At 37.5% G+C, this 22,695-nt stretch overlaps 1 protein-coding gene across 1 annotated transcript; it reads left to right on the top strand.

Annotated features, from left to right (window-relative positions):
* The first annotated feature begins 8,848 nt into the window (after positions 1 to 8,848).
* On the top strand, positions 8,849 to 17,104 carry LOC147568192 (ethylene-insensitive protein 2.2-like). The gene is made up of 8 exons (XM_086654611.1): positions 8,849 to 9,053; positions 9,810 to 10,529; positions 11,540 to 11,626; positions 11,714 to 11,824; positions 11,906 to 12,118; positions 12,642 to 12,827; positions 12,938 to 15,955; positions 16,496 to 17,104. Exons 2-8 carry the CDS (start codon positions 10,281 to 10,283, stop codon positions 16,847 to 16,849), a joined length of 4,218 nt encoding a protein of 1,405 aa, XP_086510737.1. The 5' UTR covers positions 8,849 to 9,053; positions 9,810 to 10,280; the 3' UTR covers positions 16,850 to 17,104.
* Positions 17,105 to 22,695: the final 5,591 nt, after the last annotated feature.

Here is a 22,695-nt window from a genome sequence, read left to right as displayed (position 1 = left end):
TCGAAAAGAAGATAGTAGACTTGGTGAAGTTAATCATCTGCCCCGAAGCTAAACAGAAGGTATCCAGGATATGCTGAAGAGAATTGATATTAACTAGGGAGTTCTGCCAAAAAATGATGCAGTCATCTGCAAAAAGAAGATGTTTAATATTGATATTGGTATTGGGGATAGGAAAGCCTTGGAAAGGCGTGGCCACCCCATTGGTCTCAAGAAGACGACTGAGACCTTCCATGGCAAGAGTAAACAGGAAAGGAGAGAGAGGGTCACCTTGCCTAATTCCCCTATTAACATTAAAGGTAGGGCCAGGACGACCGTTAATCAGAACAGCCATAGTCGAAGTAGATATGCAAGTGTGAAGGAGGCTAATCCACTTGGAGTGAAACCCCATTCGTTGCATAATGGTCTCTAAAAAACTCCATTCAATCCGATCGAACGCTTTCGACATATCTAGCTTCAGCGCAAAATAGCTCTTCGATCCTTTGATTATCTTAAAGGAATGAACAATCTCTTGGCCGATGATGATGTTATCCGTAATCTGTCTTCCGGAAACGTAAGCCGCTTGAAAAGGCGAAATGATTTCAGGAAGCACAAGTTTGAGGCGATTAGCCATGTTCTTGGTAATGATTTTATAGGTGGTATTCATAAGACTGATGGGACGATAGTCAGAAGTGGTCTGAGGGGTTTTGGTTTTGGGGATGAGACAGATATGAGTATGGTTGACCTGCTCAGGAAGAAGAGTATGAGTAAAGAAATCCGAAACTAGTTTGATGATATCAGCTTTCACCGTATCCCAATTAGTTTGATAGAACAGAGGAGGAAAACCATCCGGCCCAGGGGCAGAATCAGCTTTAAGAGACATGACGGAAGCATAAATCTCCTGATCCGAAGGAACACTAGTAAGGGCAAGATTAGAAGAGTCTGTAATTTGAACAAAGAAAAGATCTAGTAACTCATCAGAGATAATCGAATCAGAAGTAGTGGAGATACTACAGAGATTGGTAGAAAAGATGTTAGCAATATCTAAGTCCTTCTGAACCCAAGTACCATTGTTGTCCTTAATTGCCGTAATGCGGTTCTTCCGATTCCGATTAATAGCTTTGGCATGGAAAAACTTGGTATTTTGATCACCAAGTTTGATATTGTCGTTTCTAGATTTCTCTTTCCAAAGACTTTCCAGCTGATTATAGGCTTCCTCAAGTTGTTGATGTAAATCGTGAAGATTCTTACAGTTGTCCGCATGCTGAATGGCCTCAGTAAGATTGCGAATCCTGGTCACAAATTGGTAGCTAAAACAAAAACTCTTCATTTAAGATTTTTCTCCTTAACATGTGATCTTAATGGACAAGTTAAGAGACAAATTATTATATGCACAATATCTTTACACCTTCTATGTATAGGTTCATAGAGATGACATAAGATATGTTAAGATTGGCATTCAAAATTGAGCTTAAGTTACATGTCTTTTTTTTTTGTGAAAGTAGGTCAATGTCTTGATTTATCAGCTACTCGAACAAAAATTGTTATTGGCTAAGATTATGAGGTGGCGAGAGAGATGCAGTGGAGAAGAGAGTTGATGAAATGGAGGAGAGAAGAAGAGATGTGGTTGCTTTAATGTTTTTAAAGTTTTTGAGAATTAATTCTATTTTGGTCCTCATGAGAACTTTTGAAAAAAAAATGATTTTTTTTTGTCTTTGAGGGTCAAATCAAATTGTCGGACACTTATAGAGGACAAATAATGAGTTAACTAGCTTGGTAACAAATTGGGAGCCAAAACGAAATAACCCTATTATAATTCAACTAAAACTCTTCATTTAAGATTTTTTTTTCTTAACATGTGATCTTAATGGACAAGTCAAGAGACAAATTATTATAATATCTTTACACCGTCTCTGTATAGCTTCATAGAGATGATATAAGATATGTTAAGATTGGCATTCAAAATTGAGCTTAAGTTACATGTCTCCTCTATTTTTGTGAAAGGAGGCCAATGCCTTGATTTATTAGCTACTTGAGCAAACTAAATCTGTCACCAATTAACTTACAATAAAACTAAGAATTTCAATTACTTCTACAGTTTGTTCTAATTATTCTAAATGCAACATAAAATAATGTTTTGCTACTAGATGTGCTACCTTATTAGCTTCTCGAAGACAAAATGTAACTACTCCCACACATAACTTACTCAATTGTCCTTGTAACATCATCATCAAGGTTCTAATTAGCCAAAGAGATTCATCCAGTTGCTTGGAGCAAGCAAACACTTATTACATTAAAGGCATCCTCTTTAATGACAGAATATAATCCCTGAGCTTTAAAGCTAATTCCACAACTAGTACGGCAACTCTAGTTTCAGCCTCAACCACTGATGTTGTTATCCATTCCTGCACCATTGTGATAACAAAACCCCCCTAACTGTTTCGACTGACTGCTGCCCCGGCTGCTTTTCCATTGTCGAAGGCTGCATCAAAATTTACTTTTAATTTATCCGTTGACGGTGGTCTCCATACACAATCTTGCTCTTGAGTTCTCGGTGCTGACTTAATATCAGGTGTTAAAACCAAGAAATTTTTTCATTAAAATTTGAGTCTCCTGTATTGCTTGATATATGTTTGGAGATTTATCTTGAAACGTACATTTGTTCTGATCCTTCCATAAGCACCATGCGACGTAAATTCTTAGTAATACCCCTTCATTCTCATCACTCCTCTTCAACCAATTGCAGAGTAGGGATTGAAACTTCTCTTCCCATCCATCCTCTAGTATAATGGGTAGCTCATTCTTAACTCTCTCGCAATTCGGCATCGCCAAAATACATGTGTAGGTGATCATTGAGGGTGAACTATCAATTTCCTTGAATTATCATGGGGATAAAATAGGGTTTATGTCCTTTTACTAAAATATTATGCACCCATAGGAGACTATTTAGACGACCATAGCTACTTTTGAATTTTTTGCATGTATTTTTATCCCATCTCCATTGTGATGGGTTTGAAGGTCCACTCCCATCATTTTTTCACATTACTAGTATTGGTTAGGGGAAAAAAAATTAGGCCATCTTTCTTCACCAAAACAAAAAATAGGGAATTTTGACCAATTTTCCTGTTAAATAAAACCTTAATTTCGTTGGCTCTCAATTTGTGACTAATTGACCGTTTTGGCCCCTATAAATGTTTGACAATTCAATTTGATCCCCAAAGACGAAAAAAATTTAATTTTTCGAGAAATATTCTTGGGGACCAAAGTGGAATCAATACCAACAAAATCTTCAAACTTTTAAATCCACCTCATCTATCCTTTTCGCCTCCATTATCACTTTTGTCCCTTCTCTCTCTCTCTCTCCACCTTACCGTCTTCTCCGGTGAAGGTCGCCGACCGATCACTTTTTTCCGCGACCTTCAAATTAAAAAAGAATGTCGAAGATATTAATGGTCACCATCTTCTTCTCCATTTCTTTTTATGAAGGTCACCATATTCACTTTGTCTTCTTACATTCTTTCCTTCTCTCTAAAAATGCCAGAAATATAAATAGTAAAAAATAAATTATTTCATTTCTTAGGACATTTTTCTTAACTTAAATAAATCACACAATTGTACTACTAGAGGTAGTACAATTTGCAGTTCGCACATAAAAATCTATCTGAATACCAAATTTCATAACAAATAAATACAACAAAAATACTTATTCTTCTCAGAGGGCGTACTATTGAATTCAAATTCTAACAACTACAGTAAATCTTAATTTTCACTAAATCATGTTACACTATCTTTTCTAAAATGAATATATATACACACAATATAAATTAAATATAAGTTTATCTTGTAAAAGTTCATCAAAGTTTTGTTAGGTGTGTAGTTTAAATTTGATAAGACTACACATATATTCATGCCAACTTCTCAATACTAAATTGGATTAAACAATGGCATGTTTATACATTGATTTGACCAATGGGAAATATAGTCAATCTTTTTTATGAGATTAAACTCACTTTAATCAATTACCAAGAAAGTGATAATTGTAAACAGATGTAGACATCAGTGCCAAACAACCCATGTGGTCGATCTTAAGTTTTTTCTTTTGTGTTAAAGGATCTTGATATTCCCTTGTGTCCCAGTTAGGATTCCCACTGGAGGTTCTCTATAAATGCTTCCTTTTCTATCTATCTCTTTTTTATGGTGATGACTTTACCTATAAAGTCGTCTACTAAGCTTAATAGTGTTAGATAATTATTTACTTAATAACTCTCCGTTTCAATAAGTTCTCAAAACATATTTGGCCCTAAAAATGCTAATTTATTTGTTATAGTTTTGAAATGACAAATATCCACTATACTATTCTACTGACTTTTTGCTTTAACTGATATTTGTAAATGCATATCTAACTCAGTTGTATAATTACTTTAATTTTTATTTTCAAAATGACATAAATATAGATTAATTTTGCAATGTGGAGGTCTTAAGTTCGATCCTATGTAAGTGCAAATTCAAGAATATTGAACTTCGATATAGTTAAAGTGATTTCTTTAGACTTTAGGCCATTTAATTTCGCCGACTTTAGGCCATTTAATTTCGCCGACTTTAGGCCAGTAGTAATTCGACACTTATCATTCTTATCACATCACATTGACGTAACAATATCTTTGTAATGAACATTGTAGTCAATATTTTAAAAAAAATGAAAAATAGTTGAACCAGAAACTTGTAGAAATGAAAAAGTTAGTCAATTCATTGGGCCCTTCTGGCTCGTGTTTTTAGTTGTCAAGAGTAACAACTTTGGTAACAAAGAGATAAACCCTTTCCTATAAAAAGCTGGGATTTTTGTTAGAGGAAACAAGTGGGTGTAAGTGTAACTATTATTAGGTCCCACATTCAAAGATCATTTCGGTAAGTTCTTTTATTCCCCTCATTAAAGTTCTTGTTCATGTTGAAGTTTCAGTAATTGGATATTTGTTTTAGACCACTAATTAATGATATTTGTTCATGCATCACGATCAGAACTTATCAACATTAAATGATCTCAAACCAAATATTTTCTGAAGCAAAAACATTGTCCCATAAGCCAAAAGAATAACTTGATACATATTCTTGTCGTTACAACAAAAAATCTTGATACACACACTTGTATGCAAGACTCACTAGAAGCAAAGTATAAGGAATTTAGTCACCAAAGTGTATGAAAAATGGCAATATCACTCTAATTCCTAAAAAAAAAATATGCATTTGCTTGTTTTGAGCCCGAGTTATATTTTGTGAAAATGTCAAAATATTAATTTCTTATGATTGAATATTTTTTACTGTACAAAAATAACTTGAATAATGAAAAGGCCTATTTAGTTTCGTATTGGCGCAAATGGATTTACCAAACAAGACTACATTTACACGGTTTCAACAAAAAAAAAAAAAAACTACATTTACACGGGGAATTATTGTTGGAATCGGAGCCATTTTTTGGCTCGAATCGACTCGTCAAGCTATGAAACGGAATGCGTCATTGCGCTCGTCTCGTCGAGCTCTTCAATTTAGAGCAAAGAATTACTCGAATCCGATTTCGGATGAATGAGAAATTCGAGTTTAAAGTTTGGATGAAAAATCGGTTAAGTTAGGGTCTGAAACGTCAAACGGGACAAGTTAGATCAGGGGCCGTTTGAGCTAACCACGCGCATCCAAATCTGGACTGCTGGCGTTCAGTCCGCGCGGATTCCCGAGATCTGACGGTAACGTGTTATGGTGAGCGGGACAGAGTTGGGACACCGCTAACAACGTTGGATCGGATAGATCCAACGGTCTGCGTCCCACCCGCATCGATATAAGAGTGGGATAAGTCAAAGCTTTTAATCCAACTGTTGCTTTCTTCATCTGTTAGGCACGGTTCGGGATTTGTCCATCACCATCTATGGCTGGCGTTCTTTCCGAGATTTTGACCCAGATTCGACGGTATATAACCCAACCAACTATAAAACTGTTTCAGACTTCGTTTTAAGTCCTCAAAATGAAGTGATATGTCCCTTCAACCCAACAGACACTATGCACCCATTCAACTCCTATATAAACAACCCAAAACCATTCCAATTCTCATCAATTCATTCTCTTCTCTTCTCTTCTAACAATTAGAGGTTCTGGTTTGCCTAGAATATCTGATTGGGAAGTAATTCTAGAGGTTCTGGTTTGCCTAGAATATCTAGAAAAAATGAAGAAAAAAGTTTTGAGTGAAGTGATAATCAAAAATCATCTAGTACATCAAATTCATTCTCTTCTTCTATTCCCTTCTAACAATTAGAGGTTCTGGTTTGCCTAGAATATCTGATTGGGAAGTATTTCTAGAGGTTCTGGTTTGCCTAAAATATCTAGTAAAAGGAAGAAAGAAGTTTCGAGTGAAGTTTGAATTTCCGAAGCGTCTAGAAGATCATCCGCATTAGTCCAAGAGCTCATATTACTTACAAAGGTTCGTCCGCTTTCAGAATATAAAAGTACCATCTTAAAACTCTAAAAGGAAAGTCGTTGTATCCCGAAGTCATACACCCTAACGTTTGGTACTGTTACAGGGGTGTAAAATGTCTTAAGGAAAGAGAATTTATTCTCGCCTCGACTACATTAACATCTATCTCGGTTAGTCCGAAAGAAGGAATATTGATAAATCATTATTCTTTAATTGTCTATCTCTCTATAAGTTAGAGAAAGGAAACTCTGTCTAAATCAAGCCAAGACAGAGAGAAATCGACATATCGATTGATAACCAGAGGAATAACAATTTTAGCCACACAACACATTTGTGTTAATTGCACGGCAGAATCGTTTGACTTAGTCGAGTGTTATACACAACATTATATTTCAAATTTGGTCTCTTCTTTCTCCGAAACTACTCTGTTAAGGTGAAGAAGAGGGTTGCCTCTGTAGGAACTCCTCTATCTAAGAAGCGGGGATAGATTGTTTTTTTTTTTTTTTTTTTTTTTTTCAGACTGAGGGATTTTGGTGAAAGGACCCTTCACTTTTACCAGAGAGAGAGAGTCTGACAATAATTTGAAGAAGGTGCGGTGTGTTTAACACTGATGTGTGTTAGTAATTACACATTTTGGGAGTCGCGTGAAGTGTGGTGTGTTAGCAATTCCACATTTCGGGTGTGTTAGGTCGTGTTGTGTTAGTAATTCCACATTATGAGTGAGGTGTGGTGTGAAATAACTAAAAAGGAGAATTTAACATTACCCCCTCGCACTAATGTCTAATTATGGATATCCATCTTTCAATTGGAAATTAAAAATCCTATCTTTTTGCTTTTAAAGAACGAAAGTACCCCATTTTTATTTTCTTTTATTTTTCTTCCTCTCGTATCCTAACGCCAGCATAACACTCTAACTTCCTTTTAATTCTTATCTGATGTGTAAGTTCAACTGATAATTTCGCTTCTAACATTTTGATTTTTCTTTCAGCTCATAATTTCCATCTGCATTCTTTAAATGTACACAAGTTATAATAAATAAAAAGTTGAACAGAGAACGAGAGGTCTTCATCGAAATTGGTTACACTGTGAAACACCATATTTAACTTAAAACAAAAACCTACTGAGAAGTAATTTAATTTTTTAGAATTTTACGATATTAATATGTCGAATTGTTGTGGTTAATCAATTTTAAATGTTAGGTAAAAGTTGTTGGTAACATAGAAAAAAAAGGATATGAGAGAAAAAAAGAGACGTATGAGAAATGAGGATTCGCCGACTAAATATAGGGGATAACAGCATGACAACGAAGGGATATGAGAGATCGAAAAAAAGATAATAAAAATACGACTATTCGTATTTTTAAGTGCAAAAAGTCGAGTTTCTTTAGTTTTCAATTAAAAGATGGAGTAACTCTAGCGGTGAGAGGGTAATGCTAAATTACTCAACAGAAAACCGAATTGCAATTAACAACATCCGGTGTCAACAGTTGGTAGCCCAAGTGGTTCCAAGGTGTTGACATAAACTCCAGAAAGCCCTGGAGGTTCCAGGTTCGAATCCGAGAGAAGGTGGAATCTTTGGTTATTTGAATTGGGATTATTAGGGTATAAATAATGTTATGGTGTGTTTGGATGGCGGAATCATGAATCCGCGGATTCATGAGTCCTTGGGATTCATGATTCCACGGATTCATGAATCCAAGTAATATTTTTTGGCTTGTTTGGCAACTAAGAATCCTATGATTTATTATTATTAGAGTATTTTTAAACATCTTTAGAAAAAATATGATTTTTGAAAAAAATAATGATTTTGAAAAAAAATAACGATTTTGTAGAAGGAAATATTTTTTTGTCGATTTTAAGTTTGAAATTTAGGTTCATTAATCCAAAATCCTAGCAAATCCTAGGGGGTAGTAGGGTGGGATTTTGGTCCAATACAAATTTTGGAATTAGGAATCCTTAGGGTTCAAGAGTCCAAGGATTCTTGGTAGCCAAACAGACCAAAGATTCATGATTCCTATCAAATCCCACTTTTGATAGGAATCCTACTTAGGAATCCTGCAACCAAACACACCATTAATGTAGTTGAGCTTTAGGTCATAATTTAGTTGGACTATAGACCCGGTCTTGTAAGAGTTTGAACGAGCGGTTATCGAACTTATCACATCTTTGATGTATCAATGCCAAATGTAATGACTATCGTTGATCGTAGTCGATTTCCAAAAAAAAAAAATTGACGACATCCTATTCACAATCACAAAATTACCCAACAAGAAACCGCATTGCAATTACCAAAACTCTGTTCACACAATGCAAAATTGGACCTTGAGGAGTGCCTATAGATAAAATGCCGGGCCTGGTCAAGCTTTATTAGGATTGAGAGGTGCCGATAAATATCTTGTCGGTGAATGAAAATATCGTTTTGTTTTTATTTTTCTCTCATATTTCCAAACGTGGCCTCCGTTATCACCAAAACTCCGTTATATATATAACTTTCTCTCTCCACGGAGTGTGAACTCCAAAATTTTCTCTCCAAACAATTAAAGTAACACAACTCTCTGCTTCTACTACCAGAGCGTCAGAGGAAGGAAGGAAGGAAGAAAAAACGAAACCCTAAAATAAAGGTATTTTCACTATGAACCCTAATAAATTATAGCTTATTTAGTTTTTTAACCAGGAATTGAACTAAATTCTCCAATTCTTCTTCAAATGTGCCCCCCTTACTTCCCCCTTCCATAACCACATGGTTGACTATAATTTATAGTTTTATTAGCCTTCTAGTTAACTTTCTCACTCTAGAATCATACTCTTTTTTCATCGATCATCTGTTTAGATATTCATTTTTGGGTATCTAGCCATCTAGAGTCTTCACTTGTTGGTTTCTGTTTCTCGAATGAATTTCTATATCTGGAAAAATTTCTTGTTAGTGACCCTAATTTGGAAGATCCAAATTGGGTTTAGGCTTAGGTTTCTTTATTGGGTAAATAATAGTTCATTTCTTTTGCTTCTTTTTATGTTATAATAATGTGGTTTCTGTTGTTGATTGATTTTAGGTTTCTTCATTTGTCATTTAACTATTTCGTCGAATTGCTATTTGTTTCTTCGAAATTGTACATGCTTCATTTTGATATCTGTTTTTTTTTCGGAACTTTAGAGCATTGAATCTTCTTGGAATAGAGACCTTTATGATATGCTCTAGCAGGTTAGGTTAGCAGCATCTAACCAAATTAAAAAATTGGTATTTCTTGTTATACAAGCATGATATATTTAGTTATATAGCTTGAATAATTTAGTGATGTTATCTCTTTAGGAGCATAAAGCTGCAAATAACTGATTTGTGCGTTTGTGCAAGTACTAAGTGTTGGAGTTTCTAATCACAGGGTACAAATTATGGGCAAGTAATGATCAAATTAAGACATTAATCTCTTCGGGTCATTCGAAAATGCAAGTCTGACGAAATATTTTTCCAATAGTACTTTTACGCCATCTTTGGAGTATATCACTGTAGCATGTAGTTGGTCAAATAAATGTGCTATGACAAGAAGTTATTAGGTATTTGGCTCACTAGTACATTACGACGGCCTGCCTCAAAGTTCTCCTGGAGTGTAGACATTTCAGCTTATTTATACTCCAAAAGAGATCTTGCTCGCATTAATGTTGAAAATGGTTGACCATCCAAGTCATATTCGGTTTACTTGTAAAGCTCTCTCTGTGGAATTAACTTGAAGGAAGCAACATTTGTTAAGATATTTGGATTTTTTAATTAGATATTTGTTGGAGCGATCGATTAAGTTGGGGTATATACTTTCCTTGCACTTGGCATCGTGACATACCTCAAGTCACCCAAAATTATGGAACCTGCGATAGCAGGCACCGTCCAATCACCGGTTACTGTTTCTCGGCTATTCCAGGCTGTTGGACCCGTCCTTCTTATTTCAATGGGATACATTGACCTCGGAAAGTGGGCTGCAGTTGTTGAGGGGGGTGCATGTTTTGGGTTTGATTATGTGTTACCATTACTCATTATCAACTGGGCCGCTGTCCTATGTCAGTACTTGGCTGCTCGTATTGGTGTGACAACTGGAAAGAATCTCGCTCAGGTATCTTTGCTCTGTGGTCTTTATTTCTATAGGTTTGAAGTAGTTAGTGATTGAGAAGGTTGGTTCATTTCAGGTCCCATTAAAAGTTATTGTGAATATAAGAAAAACATTTGTCCCTTAAATCGGATAGTCACAATCATGACCATGCTAATCTTACATTTCTATCTGGAATTCTGGTTACCATTTGGAGCAGTTGGAAAGCTGCAGTCATCACATCTGTATATTCATGTTGAAAATATTGTATTTGCCCGTCTTAATATGCTTGAACTCATGGTATACTGCCTCTAAAAGAAAACAGGGAGAAATAAAGAAAAGGCGAGTGAGGAAATATTAATGATATAATGGAGACAGAAATTGAAGGTTATGACTGCCACTATTTGTTTGCCTATGCATATGAGTATATGACTATATGGATATGAATAATGATCCACACAATTCCAAACACTATTAGTATGCCAACTCTAGTAGTCTCTGTAACGTGAGTATGTATAAGGTGCATAGGTTATTTTCAATTTTGTTATAATAGAGATCCTCCTTTTCTTACTTCCAATTTATTTGGCTCCAACATTGGTACGTTATAGACAAAAGTAACTTAGACTGCCTTTTAATGATTTTGAGGTCTTAACACCTATTGTTTGAAAGAAAGGTTACTTTAAAACTAAAGCTGTTATTGAGGAAGTTGTGTTCTTAAAAGATTTGGTGTAGTTAACAAAAAAAGAAACACAGGAAACTGTATGTCTGTATACAACCTAATGTGTCGTGCACACGACTATGCTCTAAAACCTTTTTTTGAGTACCAAATACAATTTTAGTGTTTCGTACCCTGAAGGACACATCCAATAAGTTTTTCCGTCTTTAATTCATCTTGTTTTTGTTTCGGAGTTCTTAAATTATTTATTGACCATTTGACCCAATGATTCTTATTCTGCTTTTCAAAATTTTTTTTTTTCTTATTCTGCTTTTCTTTCTTATTTCTAATATGTTATATATCTTTGCTGGTGATGTGAAAGATTTACAGTGAAGAGTATGATAAGTCCACGTGCTTTTTCTTTGGAGTTCAAGCAGAGCTTTCAGTTATCATTTCTGATCTGACAATGGTAGTTATCACTTACCGTACTTCTGGTTTATCCTTAACTTGTTCGGGTGGAATCATAATCAACATATAGATGTTTTGACAATGCTAGATTTTAGGCGTTGCTCAGGGGCTGAATCTTCTTCTTGGGTTGGATTTTGGCAGTTGTGTTCTTTTAACTGCGGTTGACATTATCTTATTTCCACTTTTCACCACCTTTTTGGTGAGTCAAGTTGGCAACATAATTTCTAATATAAGATCATGTGAACACTTATTTGACGAGTATTTGATTTTCAATGTTCAGGAAAAATGGAAAGCAGAAGTTTATGTTGTGGTCTCAGCAGGTTTGGTACTTCTCTTCTATGTGGCTGGAGTTCTGATGAGCCAACCTGAAGTATCACTTGCCGCGAATGGGATGCTGACAAGTTTCAGTGGGGACAGTTCTTTCATCCTTATGAGTCTTCTTGGAGCGAGTATTATGCCTCACAACTTTTACTTTCACTCTTCTATTGTACAGGTAGTTGGATCATACTGTGTTCTGTTAATTGTTTTCGTATTGAAATTTAACTATTGCTAGGTTTAATTATCAGTTAGTTTAGGTTGACCGTCGCTGTTTCTAAGTTAGCGATTCACTTGATTTCCTTTTAAAAATATTATTGTTCCTTTTATGGAGTCTGGCTCCGTTTTGTTATTAGAAGCCTTGGACACCAAAGATGCTCTTAGTTATCTTGGTTTAGTGGTGATGCCATCAGTTCTTTAAGTTTCCATCTATTAAGTTAAGTTTGTCTTTACATGATAAAATGGTGTTTGAAGCTTTGAACATTAAAACGATTCTGGGTAGTATAAGCCAGCCGAGGTTAAGAAGCCGTACTTCGGATATTGCCTTGACCAGAATCTTTGCTTCTTCTAAAATGTGTTTTACAGAGTACAATACATTTTAATGTTTTTATAGAAATGTAGACTGCTGGTCATGAAACAACGCGGTTTCTCGTATATTTGGTTATCAGAATACCTAAGCATTTCCGTTTTTATCTATGCAGCAACAGCAGAAACCAACAAATATGTCCCAGAGTGCATTATGTCATGACCATTTTGTTGCTATTTTATGCATTTTCAGTGGAATTTATATGGCTAACTATGTTTTGATGAGCTCAGCAGCAACTTTTTTCTACAATGCCGACCTTGTTGTTCTTTCTTTTCAGGATGCGCTTCTACTAATGGACCAGGTTGAATTTGCATTTTTGTTATTAATCAAACCTATGCCATACATAATTTGTATTTAATGTAATTCGTGTTTATAGTTATGGTTGAATGATTAGTTTTACTTCATGTACAGGTATTTCGGAGTCCTATAGCACCTCTTGCATTTTTTCTGGTCTTGTTAATTTCGAGTGAGATAACAGCATTAACTTGGAATATTGGTGGGCAAGTAGTTCTGCGTGAATTCTTCAGGTTGGATACACCTGTTTGGCTTCATCGTTCAAGAATTAGAATTCTTGCCATTATTCCAGCTCTTTACTTTGCATGGAGTGCTGGGGCCGAAGGGATATATAAGCTGCTTATTTTCTGTCAGATTATACTGGCTATGCTTCTTCCGTCTTCAGTAATCCCCCTTTTCCGGGTGGCTTCTTCAGAATCAATCATGGGTTCCTTGAAAATCTCTTCGTTTCTGGAGTTCTTGACTCTGAGTTCTTTCATGGGGATGCTTGGTTTAAAAATTATTTTTGTCGTAGAGATACTATTTGGAAGTAGCGACTCAGTGGGTAGTTTAAAGTGGAACGCTGGAGATAGTATGAGTTTCCCGTATGTTGTTCTTCTTACCGTTGCTTTTTCGTCACTGGCGTTTTTGATTGGTTTGGCTGTCACACCACTGAAATCTGAAGGTGTCAAACCAAATGATCAGATTTGGCACTGGGATTTGCAAGCTGAATCATCTGTGGAGGATGAAGCATATGCTACTACCACGATTAGATTTAGTGGAGATGAAGATGTTGCGGAAGAACCAGCACAAGAAAAATCTGTTGAGAGTTCTTCAGATAATTTAGTTGTCGAATTTGATATTGATTATTCTGAAACAGTAATGGGTTCTATTCCGGCACCTCAACCATCAGCTTTCAAGGAGATTCATGCAATTGGCCAGATCTCCACGGCACGTGATCCTGAAAAGTCGACTTCAACTATAGACTCGAATGAGGTGGTAACTATAGCTGAGAAGGTTCCTGATATCAGATTGCTAGATGACGCTTCATCAGAGACGATCAAAACTGTATACTTACCAACACATAAAACAGAAGTGGTAGATTTGCAGGTAGAGAATGATGAGGGCGGCATGTGGGAGCCTGAGAAATCACCAAAAGTTGTCTCAGTTAGTCGACCTACTTTTGCTTCAGAGGGTTCAGGATCTTTTAGGAGTCTCAGTGGGAAGTATGAAGGTGGTACTGGTAGTGGAAGTCTCTCTAGATTATGTGGGTTGGGACGTGCTCCCAGACGTCAGTTAGCTTCTATTCTTGACGAGTTCTGGGGGCAGCTCTATGACTTCCATGGGCAGGCAACTGAACAAGCAAAGACTAGGAAACTGGATGTCTTATTGAAACGGGATTCAAAGGCCCCCAATTCACTGAAATCATTAAGATACAAACTTTCAGCAGTTGATAGACGATCTGAGTTTATGACCAGCTCTGGTGCTAGTGGGGCTCGCGAGCTTACTGCGTCCCCAACTGTGGGCCATGCAGGACTAGAATCATCGAGATATATCCCTTCAGCAGCCGAAAGAGGATCTGAGTTTTTGATCAGCTCTACTAATGGCTCTCCAGAAAAGTTTACTTCTTTGCCTTATGCAGGTCCTGCCCTACTGAAATCATCGAGATATGTTCAATCAGCAGCTGAAACAGGATCTGAGTTTTTGACCAACTCTAGTACTTATGGCTCTCCCAAGTCCACTTCCTTGTTGAATGTGGGTCCTGCAGGATTGGGTTCATCAGGACACATCCCTTTAGTAGCCAAAAGGGGATCTGAATTCGTAATGAATTCTAGTACTTATGACCCTTCCAATCAACAGAGGATCTTGAGCGGTTTAGATTCATCCCTTGGAATTCATACAGGGTCCCCCTTCTGGTCGAAATCCATGCAATTTTTAGATGCATCTGCACAAAGTCCATCTCAAAATGTTGTCGAACATGGTGAGAAACGCTATTGTAGTTTGCATTTGCCACCATCTTCTCAAAGTTTGGATTATCAGCTGCCGACTATGCATGGCTATCAGATGCCGTCCTCATATCTTTCTAGGGTTGCTAGAGAAAGAAACTCTGGTTCCTGCAACATTCATGTGGAGTCACCATATTCTACATCATCGTCGATTTCTCAAAAAAACTATATGGATCAGCTTTCTTATGCTCTATTCTGGAAGCCACAAAATGGGATTACTTCTGTAGATGCAACTAGTTTGCAGAATCCAGTGGTATCTAGAACTAACAGGTCAAAGGCGGATCAATCTTGTTATGACCGTCACTCTGACAGACTAGCTGAGAATATTGTGGGTTCTCCACCCTACAGAAAAAAGTATCATAGCTTACCAGACATTTCTGGACTTATGGTTCCTCCTCGGGATGCATATGGAGCAAATAACAGTGTTCAATGGGGCGATCCTGGGTATGGGCCGTCTATGAGTGGAAAAGGTTATGGGCAATCCTATTATTCAGGTGCTGGGTCCAAGGTAGGAATTCCTTCGGAGTTTGGTCAGCGCTCTCAGTCCATTCAGTATAGGAATGCTCTCTCTGTACAGTCGAGTTCAGATTTAGACAACAAATCACTCTGGTCTAGACAGCCTTTTGAGCAGTTATTTGGCATGTCAGATGACACCCAGAGCGTGGGGAGTGTGGTAGGAAGTAGGTCTAGCTTACTTGAACCACAATCTATTACTCTTTCTGATTTGGAGGCCGTGGTGCTTCAGTCTTTTAGATATTGTCTGATAAAGCTCGTGAAACTGGATGGATCTGATTGGTTATTTAGTCTTAATGGCGGACTCGATGAGTATCTGATTGATCAAGTTGCTGCAAGGGAGAGATTACACAATGAAGTTGAAACTAAACATGCGAACTGGGTAGATCAAATGTGCGAATCTCTTCAAGACGTGTCTAGTGATAGAATGCTCAGTTCAGCAGTGAAGAGTGGCGACACCGGTCTTCCCAAGGTTGTGGTGTCTTCATTTCCTTACTGTGGAGAGAACTGCATTTGGAGAAAAGATCTGGTAGTGAGCTTCGGGGTATGGTGCATCCGTCGGATATTAGAGTTGTCACTGATGGAAAGCCGGCCTGAGCTGTGGGGAAAATATACTTACGTTCTTAATCGCCTTCAGGTAACATTCCACAAAACCATGTTTTGTTATGTATATGTTGTCCTGTCACAGAAGCTGGGCATTAGGAGTCCTTTTCATGGATCTGAATCAAGTTTCTATGGAATCTACTTGTTTACCATGAGTTCTTCATTTTTTATATATGTAAATGGAGTTAGATTCTAAAACATTTCTGGATATGAGAGGAAGACTTGTTTTATGATCTGACTTTTCTAGAGTATATGCATGTGCGAGTTCATATAAATGAACAAGTGACTTGCACATAAATTTGATTTAGATTCGGATAAATATAACAAACATGACGAAAGTCTCCATTTGTAGTCATGTAGTCGATTTATTTGTTAATTAAAACTTGTGACACTATCTGGAAATTAATATGTTAACGCCTTAGAACACGACCAGTCAGTTGGGTGCTTTGCGGACAAAGTAAGAGGCATATCTGGCAGCGGGATTGATGTGCTACCCTGTAAAGTACTTACACCCGTAGTTCGTTCAACTTCCCCGTAAAATCCTAACTAAAAACTAAAAGTGTTGTTGAAACAGGGAGTTCTTGAGCTAGCATTTTCGAAACCCAGGACGCCAATGTCTCCTTGCAAATGTCTTCAAATTCCTGCGACGGAAGCAAAGAGATCAAGCCCACCAATTCACAATAATGGGATCTTACCACCTGCTGCAAAACCAGGCAAAGGGAAGTGCACAACTGCAAGCTCAATCCTTGAGATGATCAAGGATGTTGAAATTGCCGTCTCTTGCCGTAAAGGTAGAACAGGCACTGCTGCAGGAGACGTAGCTTTTCCCAAAGGTAAGGAGAATTTGGCATCGGTTCTCAAGCGCTATAAACGTCGTCTCTCCATATTTTCGATGCACGAAGGAGGCTCCGTCAATCGCAGGTCATAAACCCCATCCCTCTCTCTCTCTACCTTTCAGTGTCTGTTAATGTGTGCAAGTCCTTGTTGCAGAATATGCACGCCCATGTAAGATATATAGGTACTGTAAAAGTATATGGAACAGATTGCAGCGGAAAATCATAGTTATAGAAGAAAAAACTAGGGTTAATTAAACTCACCCTATCTCATTCTTTTGCTTTTGTTTGTGTTATTGAGTGGGGTGAAACAACTTAAAAATCAGAATAAAAATGAAAATTTTGAACAAGTTTTTTGGAGTATTTATTTCGGCCAGCGCTTTGGGGAAAGCAAAATAGTTTCCGGGGCTTGAAGACTTGGTCAAAAATTGGTCAATTTTGTTTAACAATTTTATTTTTGGAAAACAAAATAGCTTCTCCACCTCAGCTCTCTCTCCACCTCACTTCTCTCTCCACCACTCTCTGTCTTCTCCGACAGGTCGCCGGCAAAAAATTTTTCCAGCCGGCGATCATGAAAAAAAAAAAGAGTTCACTCTCTCTCTAGAAACTCCGGCGAAGGGGTTTCCCTTCGGCGGAGTACCGATCTGGTATGTTCTTCAACAGACCCGAGCAGGTCTGTTGAAGAACAAACCAGATCCGGTCTGTTCTTCAACATACCGGAACTCAGGAGAAGGGAAACCCCTTCGCCGGAGTTTCTAGAGAGAGATAGAGTGAGTGAAATTTTTTTTTTTCACGGTCGCCGGCTGGAAAATTTTTCGGCCGGCGACCTAGTCGGAGAAGAGAGAGAGGTGAGGTGGAAAGAGAAAGGTGAGGTGGAGTGTTCTTTTTTTTTATTCCCCTTAAAATTTATTTCTTCGGAAAATTTCTAAAATTCTACATATTCCTTTTAAAATTTCACACCCCGAAAAATATTTAGCTTTCCCAAAGCGCTGACCTTTATTTCAAAAATTCTTTTTATCCCTCCATTTTGGTCCCTTCCCCAGCCCTCCACCGATGTGGCAACATATCACTGGAATATATTTTCTCACAATTCTCTCTCCAATTGCTCCACACTCAAGTGATATGTTGCCACATCGGCGGAGGGCAGGGGGAGGGACAAAAGTGGAGGGATGAATAAAATTTCTCCATTTTAATTAATGAAGACCGAATAATGATCATACACCGATGTGTCACTATTAATTTTAATTGTCGACTTAACCTAATCTATGTAACTTACCACTCATAACATCTTTTTCGAAATTTTAGAGAAAGCAAGAAAATGAACTTAACACCAAAGATGGATATAACTTCTTTACCAACCAAATGACCAACCTACCTGCAATGACATTATGGATATAATTTATATAGGTTCTCTCGGAATTTTATATGGTAGACCACTTCGTGAGTGACTTACTACCAAATTATGGATACTGGAAATAAAAATTGAAATGAGAATTAGGTAAAAGAAAACCACTTTATGGTGGGTGTGGATTCTTAAAACTAGAGAGCAAAAATCTAAGGCTCAAAATTCAGGCTGAAATATCAAATCAAGCCCAATCCGGAATAATATCTAAAAAAAAGACAAAAGATGAAAATACCTTATTAGCCTCATAAGAGAACTGACGCTTATATCCCTCTTCCATTTCCTGCTCAAAATTTGGTGCAACCGGATTTTGCGAGAAACGAGACACGCAGGTGCATGTCAGCCGAAAAGTGACGTTTTGTATGGGCAAATCCGCCCCACGAAGTGCCCGTAGAATTTAAGAACAACCGCTTCGTAAGGATAAAATCTGCGAAGCTCGATAAGAAGGCCCGGTAACGGCCCGAGTCGCTAGTCTGATCACCGGATCCATACCTGCTTAACACTAAACGCATCTGACACGTGCCACGCGATAGCCACCTCCTAGTACTAAGCTATCTGACGGTCAGAAGGTTATTGTGCAATACATAACCGCACTAGTGGTAAGTATTACGTATCTTCCACTTAAAGACGGGCGTTACCGGCCAGTAGCTTACCGCACACGCGGTAACATCCTGGCCGTCCCTCGAGAAATTCGAATACTCATCTGATGGTCAGATCCCCCAGCCCTTAACGTATCTCTCAGGAGTAATGACACGGAATAAGTACGTCGGTTACTAGCTGGTCGTCATCAAGGCAATCCCTCTCCACCACTATAAATAGGAGAAGCAACACTCAGACAAGGGCATCCAATATTCGACAACAATACTCGAGCAATCCAATCCATCTTCACTGCCATTCTCTTTGATAAGCCTCTCAAAGAACTCTTCACTTTTCCAAATTCTCTGACTCATCGTCTTAGAAGTTGGGAGATAAGAGTTTGGTAGTCCCGAATTGAACAGTAACTGGCTAGTCGTATCAACACCATTACCACCACCACCTTATCGCACAAGAAAGCTCTCGGGTCTCATATACCTCTCATCCAGCAGTAACTAGCTGGCCGTAACACTATCTCGCAGTAACTAGCTGGCCGTATCACCATCCTAATACGGCCACCTCCTTACCGCATCACTCACCTAGCGATAAGACGCTAGGCGTATCGTCATCCTCCATCCAACGATCCTCACCGTCCGATCCACTTACGACCAACACCTTATTGCTGATCCCTTTTACGACTAGCACCTTATCGCAAGTCTCACTTACGACCAGCAAGCTAACGATAATATATCATCACCATCACCCTCTTCGTTATAATAAGTATATCACTACCGTGGGGATCTGTTCCGACAATTCCACGAGCCGCGACACCTAAGCACTCCGACGACGGTTACCTCCCTATCGCCCACTTTCACTTTATTTATATTTGATCGAGTATCTGACTTGACCGTCGGAGCCCCCTTAGGCCGGCACCATCCCGGTGTCCCAGAGGCTTCACGATCTCTTCTCTCTTTTTGTGTGCAGGTTCTTTTCGACACGTAGCTGGTTCCCGAAGCATCCGACCCGACAAGACTTTTGACCGTCGACCCGTTGACTGTCAGACTTTCCGACCCGTAGACATTTTACCGTCTACATGTTTAAACCCACTTTTTCTTTTCTCTCTCTTCGTTACTCACAAACTCAAGCATCTCTTTCCTTTGTAAACACTCTTTCTCACTCTACCATTTCTTCTTCTTCTCTCTCTACATTCGAAAATTTGCTCCAAACATCTGAAAGGGTTAACGTTCGAAGTAGTGAGTCATTTCATTTAAGAACCAAAAGGTGCATTTTTTAGACAAAAAATCGAACAGTTTAGGGTTGTGACTTTCTGAATCATTGATTCGTTAGGTATAAAAGAATCATTAGGGTTGTTAATTTTTTTTTTTTACAGAAGCAAGAGTATTATGTGTTGAAATATCTTTCTATATGTTAAGACACCCCATATAATAGATATTAGGAAATATCAAATATTAGAAACTAGTAAGAAATTAGGAACTACTAAATATATTAGTATAAACTATTAAGAAACTAGTAAAATATTAGAAACTAGTAAAATTAGAAACTAGTAGTATTGTAAATCTATAAATAGAGTTTTATATTTCTTTTGTAATCCATCAAGGAATAAAACAAGTTCTTTGATCAATTTCAACTTGGTATTACCAGAGCCAAAAGTCTTAAATTTGTGTTTGGGAATTTATATTGATTGAAAGATAAAGAACCTTCTTCTTCATCTTCATCTTGCTTTTCTGGTTTAGCTAAAGTGAAGGGCAACTGATGCTTCCGCAATAATGACTCACAATAAGGCAAATTCAAATTTTGCTAAAGTTGTTGGTCAATCTGACAAAATTACTTATAAGTGTACTCACTGCAACAAAATTGGTCATACCAAAAGTCATTGTTATGAACTATTAGGCTATCCAGAATGGTGGGATCATAATCGAAAGAAAAACTCTAAGAAAACCTTTGTAGATCCAACTGTTAAGCAAGCTTCATCGACGGTAGCCACTACAGGTAATGTAGGCAAGACTTTAAATATGTCTACACATGTTTTGAATAGTAATTGGATAATTGATTTTGGTGCTACAGATCATATGATTTTTTATTCTAAACAGGTCTCAACCATTAACCAATCTTCACATAAATATGTCTCTACTGTCAATGACACCTCAACCCCTGTTGTAGGGGAAGGTCCTATAACTCTAACGAACACATTGAACTTAGACTCTGTTTTGGTTGTCCCATCTTTAGATCATAATTTATTATCAGTGTCTCAAATAACTATCACTCTATTTTGTGTTGTCATCTTTTGGCCTGAATTTTGTGTATTTAAGGACATCTGGACAAGGCAAACAATTGGTTATGGTGTTAGACGAGGAAAGTTGTATTACTTGGATTTATTATCTAAAAGCTCTAATAAATTGCGTCAGACATTAGTAGTGAACAATTCTGAAATAAAAGATAAAGATGAAATATGGTTATGGCATCGCTGTCTGGGGAATGCCTCCTTCGGTTACCTTAAGAAATTATTTCCATCGCTATTTATTAAATGCGATGTTTCAAGTTTTCAATGTGATGTTTGTGTACTTGCAAAAAGTCATCGCGCATCGTTTTTGTTAAATTTAAATAAAAGCCCAACTCCTTTTATGATCTTACATTCCAATATCTAGGGTCCATCTAAGGGTCCTACTTTGGGTGGGGCACGGTGGTTTGTTACCTTTATTGATGATTGTACTAGGATGACTTGGGTGTGTTTGATGAAATCTAAAAGTGAGGTAAAGTTATTGTTTCAGAAGGTTCATAAACTGTTTAGTACTCAGTACAACGCAAATGTCCAGATACTTCGTAGTGACAACGGAGGAAAGTATATGGATCATGAACTTCAAACTTATTTGGTTTCTCATGGTATTGTTCATCAAACTACTTGTCCAAATACCCCTCAACAAAATGGGGTCGCTGAAAGAAAGAATCGTCACTTGTTAGAAGTTATCAGGGCTATGTTGATCGAAGCACATATGCCATTATCTTATTGGGGAGAAGCACTTCTTGCTGCAACCTATTTAATTAATAGAGTACCATCTAGTGTTATTGAGTTTAAGACTCTTTTTCAAACTCTATCAGATGTTACAACTTCTCCGACAGTTTCAAATTTACCTCCCCGTGTCTTTGGGTGTGTAGCATTTGTCCATCTTCATCAGCACCAACGTACAAAATTAACTCTAAGGGCATTAAGATGTGTATTTGTAGGGTACGGTGCAAATCAGAAAGGGTACATATGTTATCATCCTCCAACTAAACGAATATTTGTTACATCAGATGTTATCTTTCATGAAGATTCTAAGTATTTTTCACCCGAGTCTGAACTTCAGGGGGAGGAAACTAAGCAGGAAGTTCTGACTCTTGATTATGAAGAAACAGATAATCATGTAGGAGAGAACAAAATTGGATCTAATATTGAAGTAAATTTGATTCCTAAAGAAATAATTAGAGCTGAAATTGAAATTCCAGAATTACCAACACCTGAATTGGTAATGGAAGAAAGTGTTAATGAAATCGCTGAACAAATTGTGGATTCACCTCCAATTGAAGTTGTTGAACCAAGGGTTAGTAATACACCAAACCAATCAGTTGTCGAGGATGTTCCTGAAGCACCTTCTGAACCACCTAGGAAAATATTACCGTGGCGTCAAACCAGAAGTATTCCTAAACCGATATATGAACCTGAGCTGGGTAGTAGAGTCAAATATCCTATGAGTCAGTATGTGTCAGATCATCGATTGTCAGAATCAAATAAGTCATTTGTAAATCAATTATCTACTGTATATATTCCTAACAATGTGCAGAAACCTTATCTGATTCAAAATGGAAAGCAGCTATGAATGAGGAGATGAAATCCTTACAAAAGAATGACATTTGGGAGCTAGTTGATCGTCCAGAAGATAAAAATCCAGTGAGATGTCGGTGGATTTA

Source organism: Eschscholzia californica, unplaced genomic scaffold, assembly GCF_041429995.1.
Source record: "Eschscholzia californica isolate CP2 unplaced genomic scaffold, dmEscCali1.0.p SCAF_1, whole genome shotgun sequence".
In the NCBI taxonomy this organism is placed as follows: Eukaryota; Viridiplantae; Streptophyta; class Magnoliopsida; order Ranunculales; family Papaveraceae; genus Eschscholzia; species Eschscholzia californica.
The sequence above is the reverse complement of the archived record's forward strand: the minus strand, read 5'-3'. Positions and strand labels throughout refer to the sequence as shown.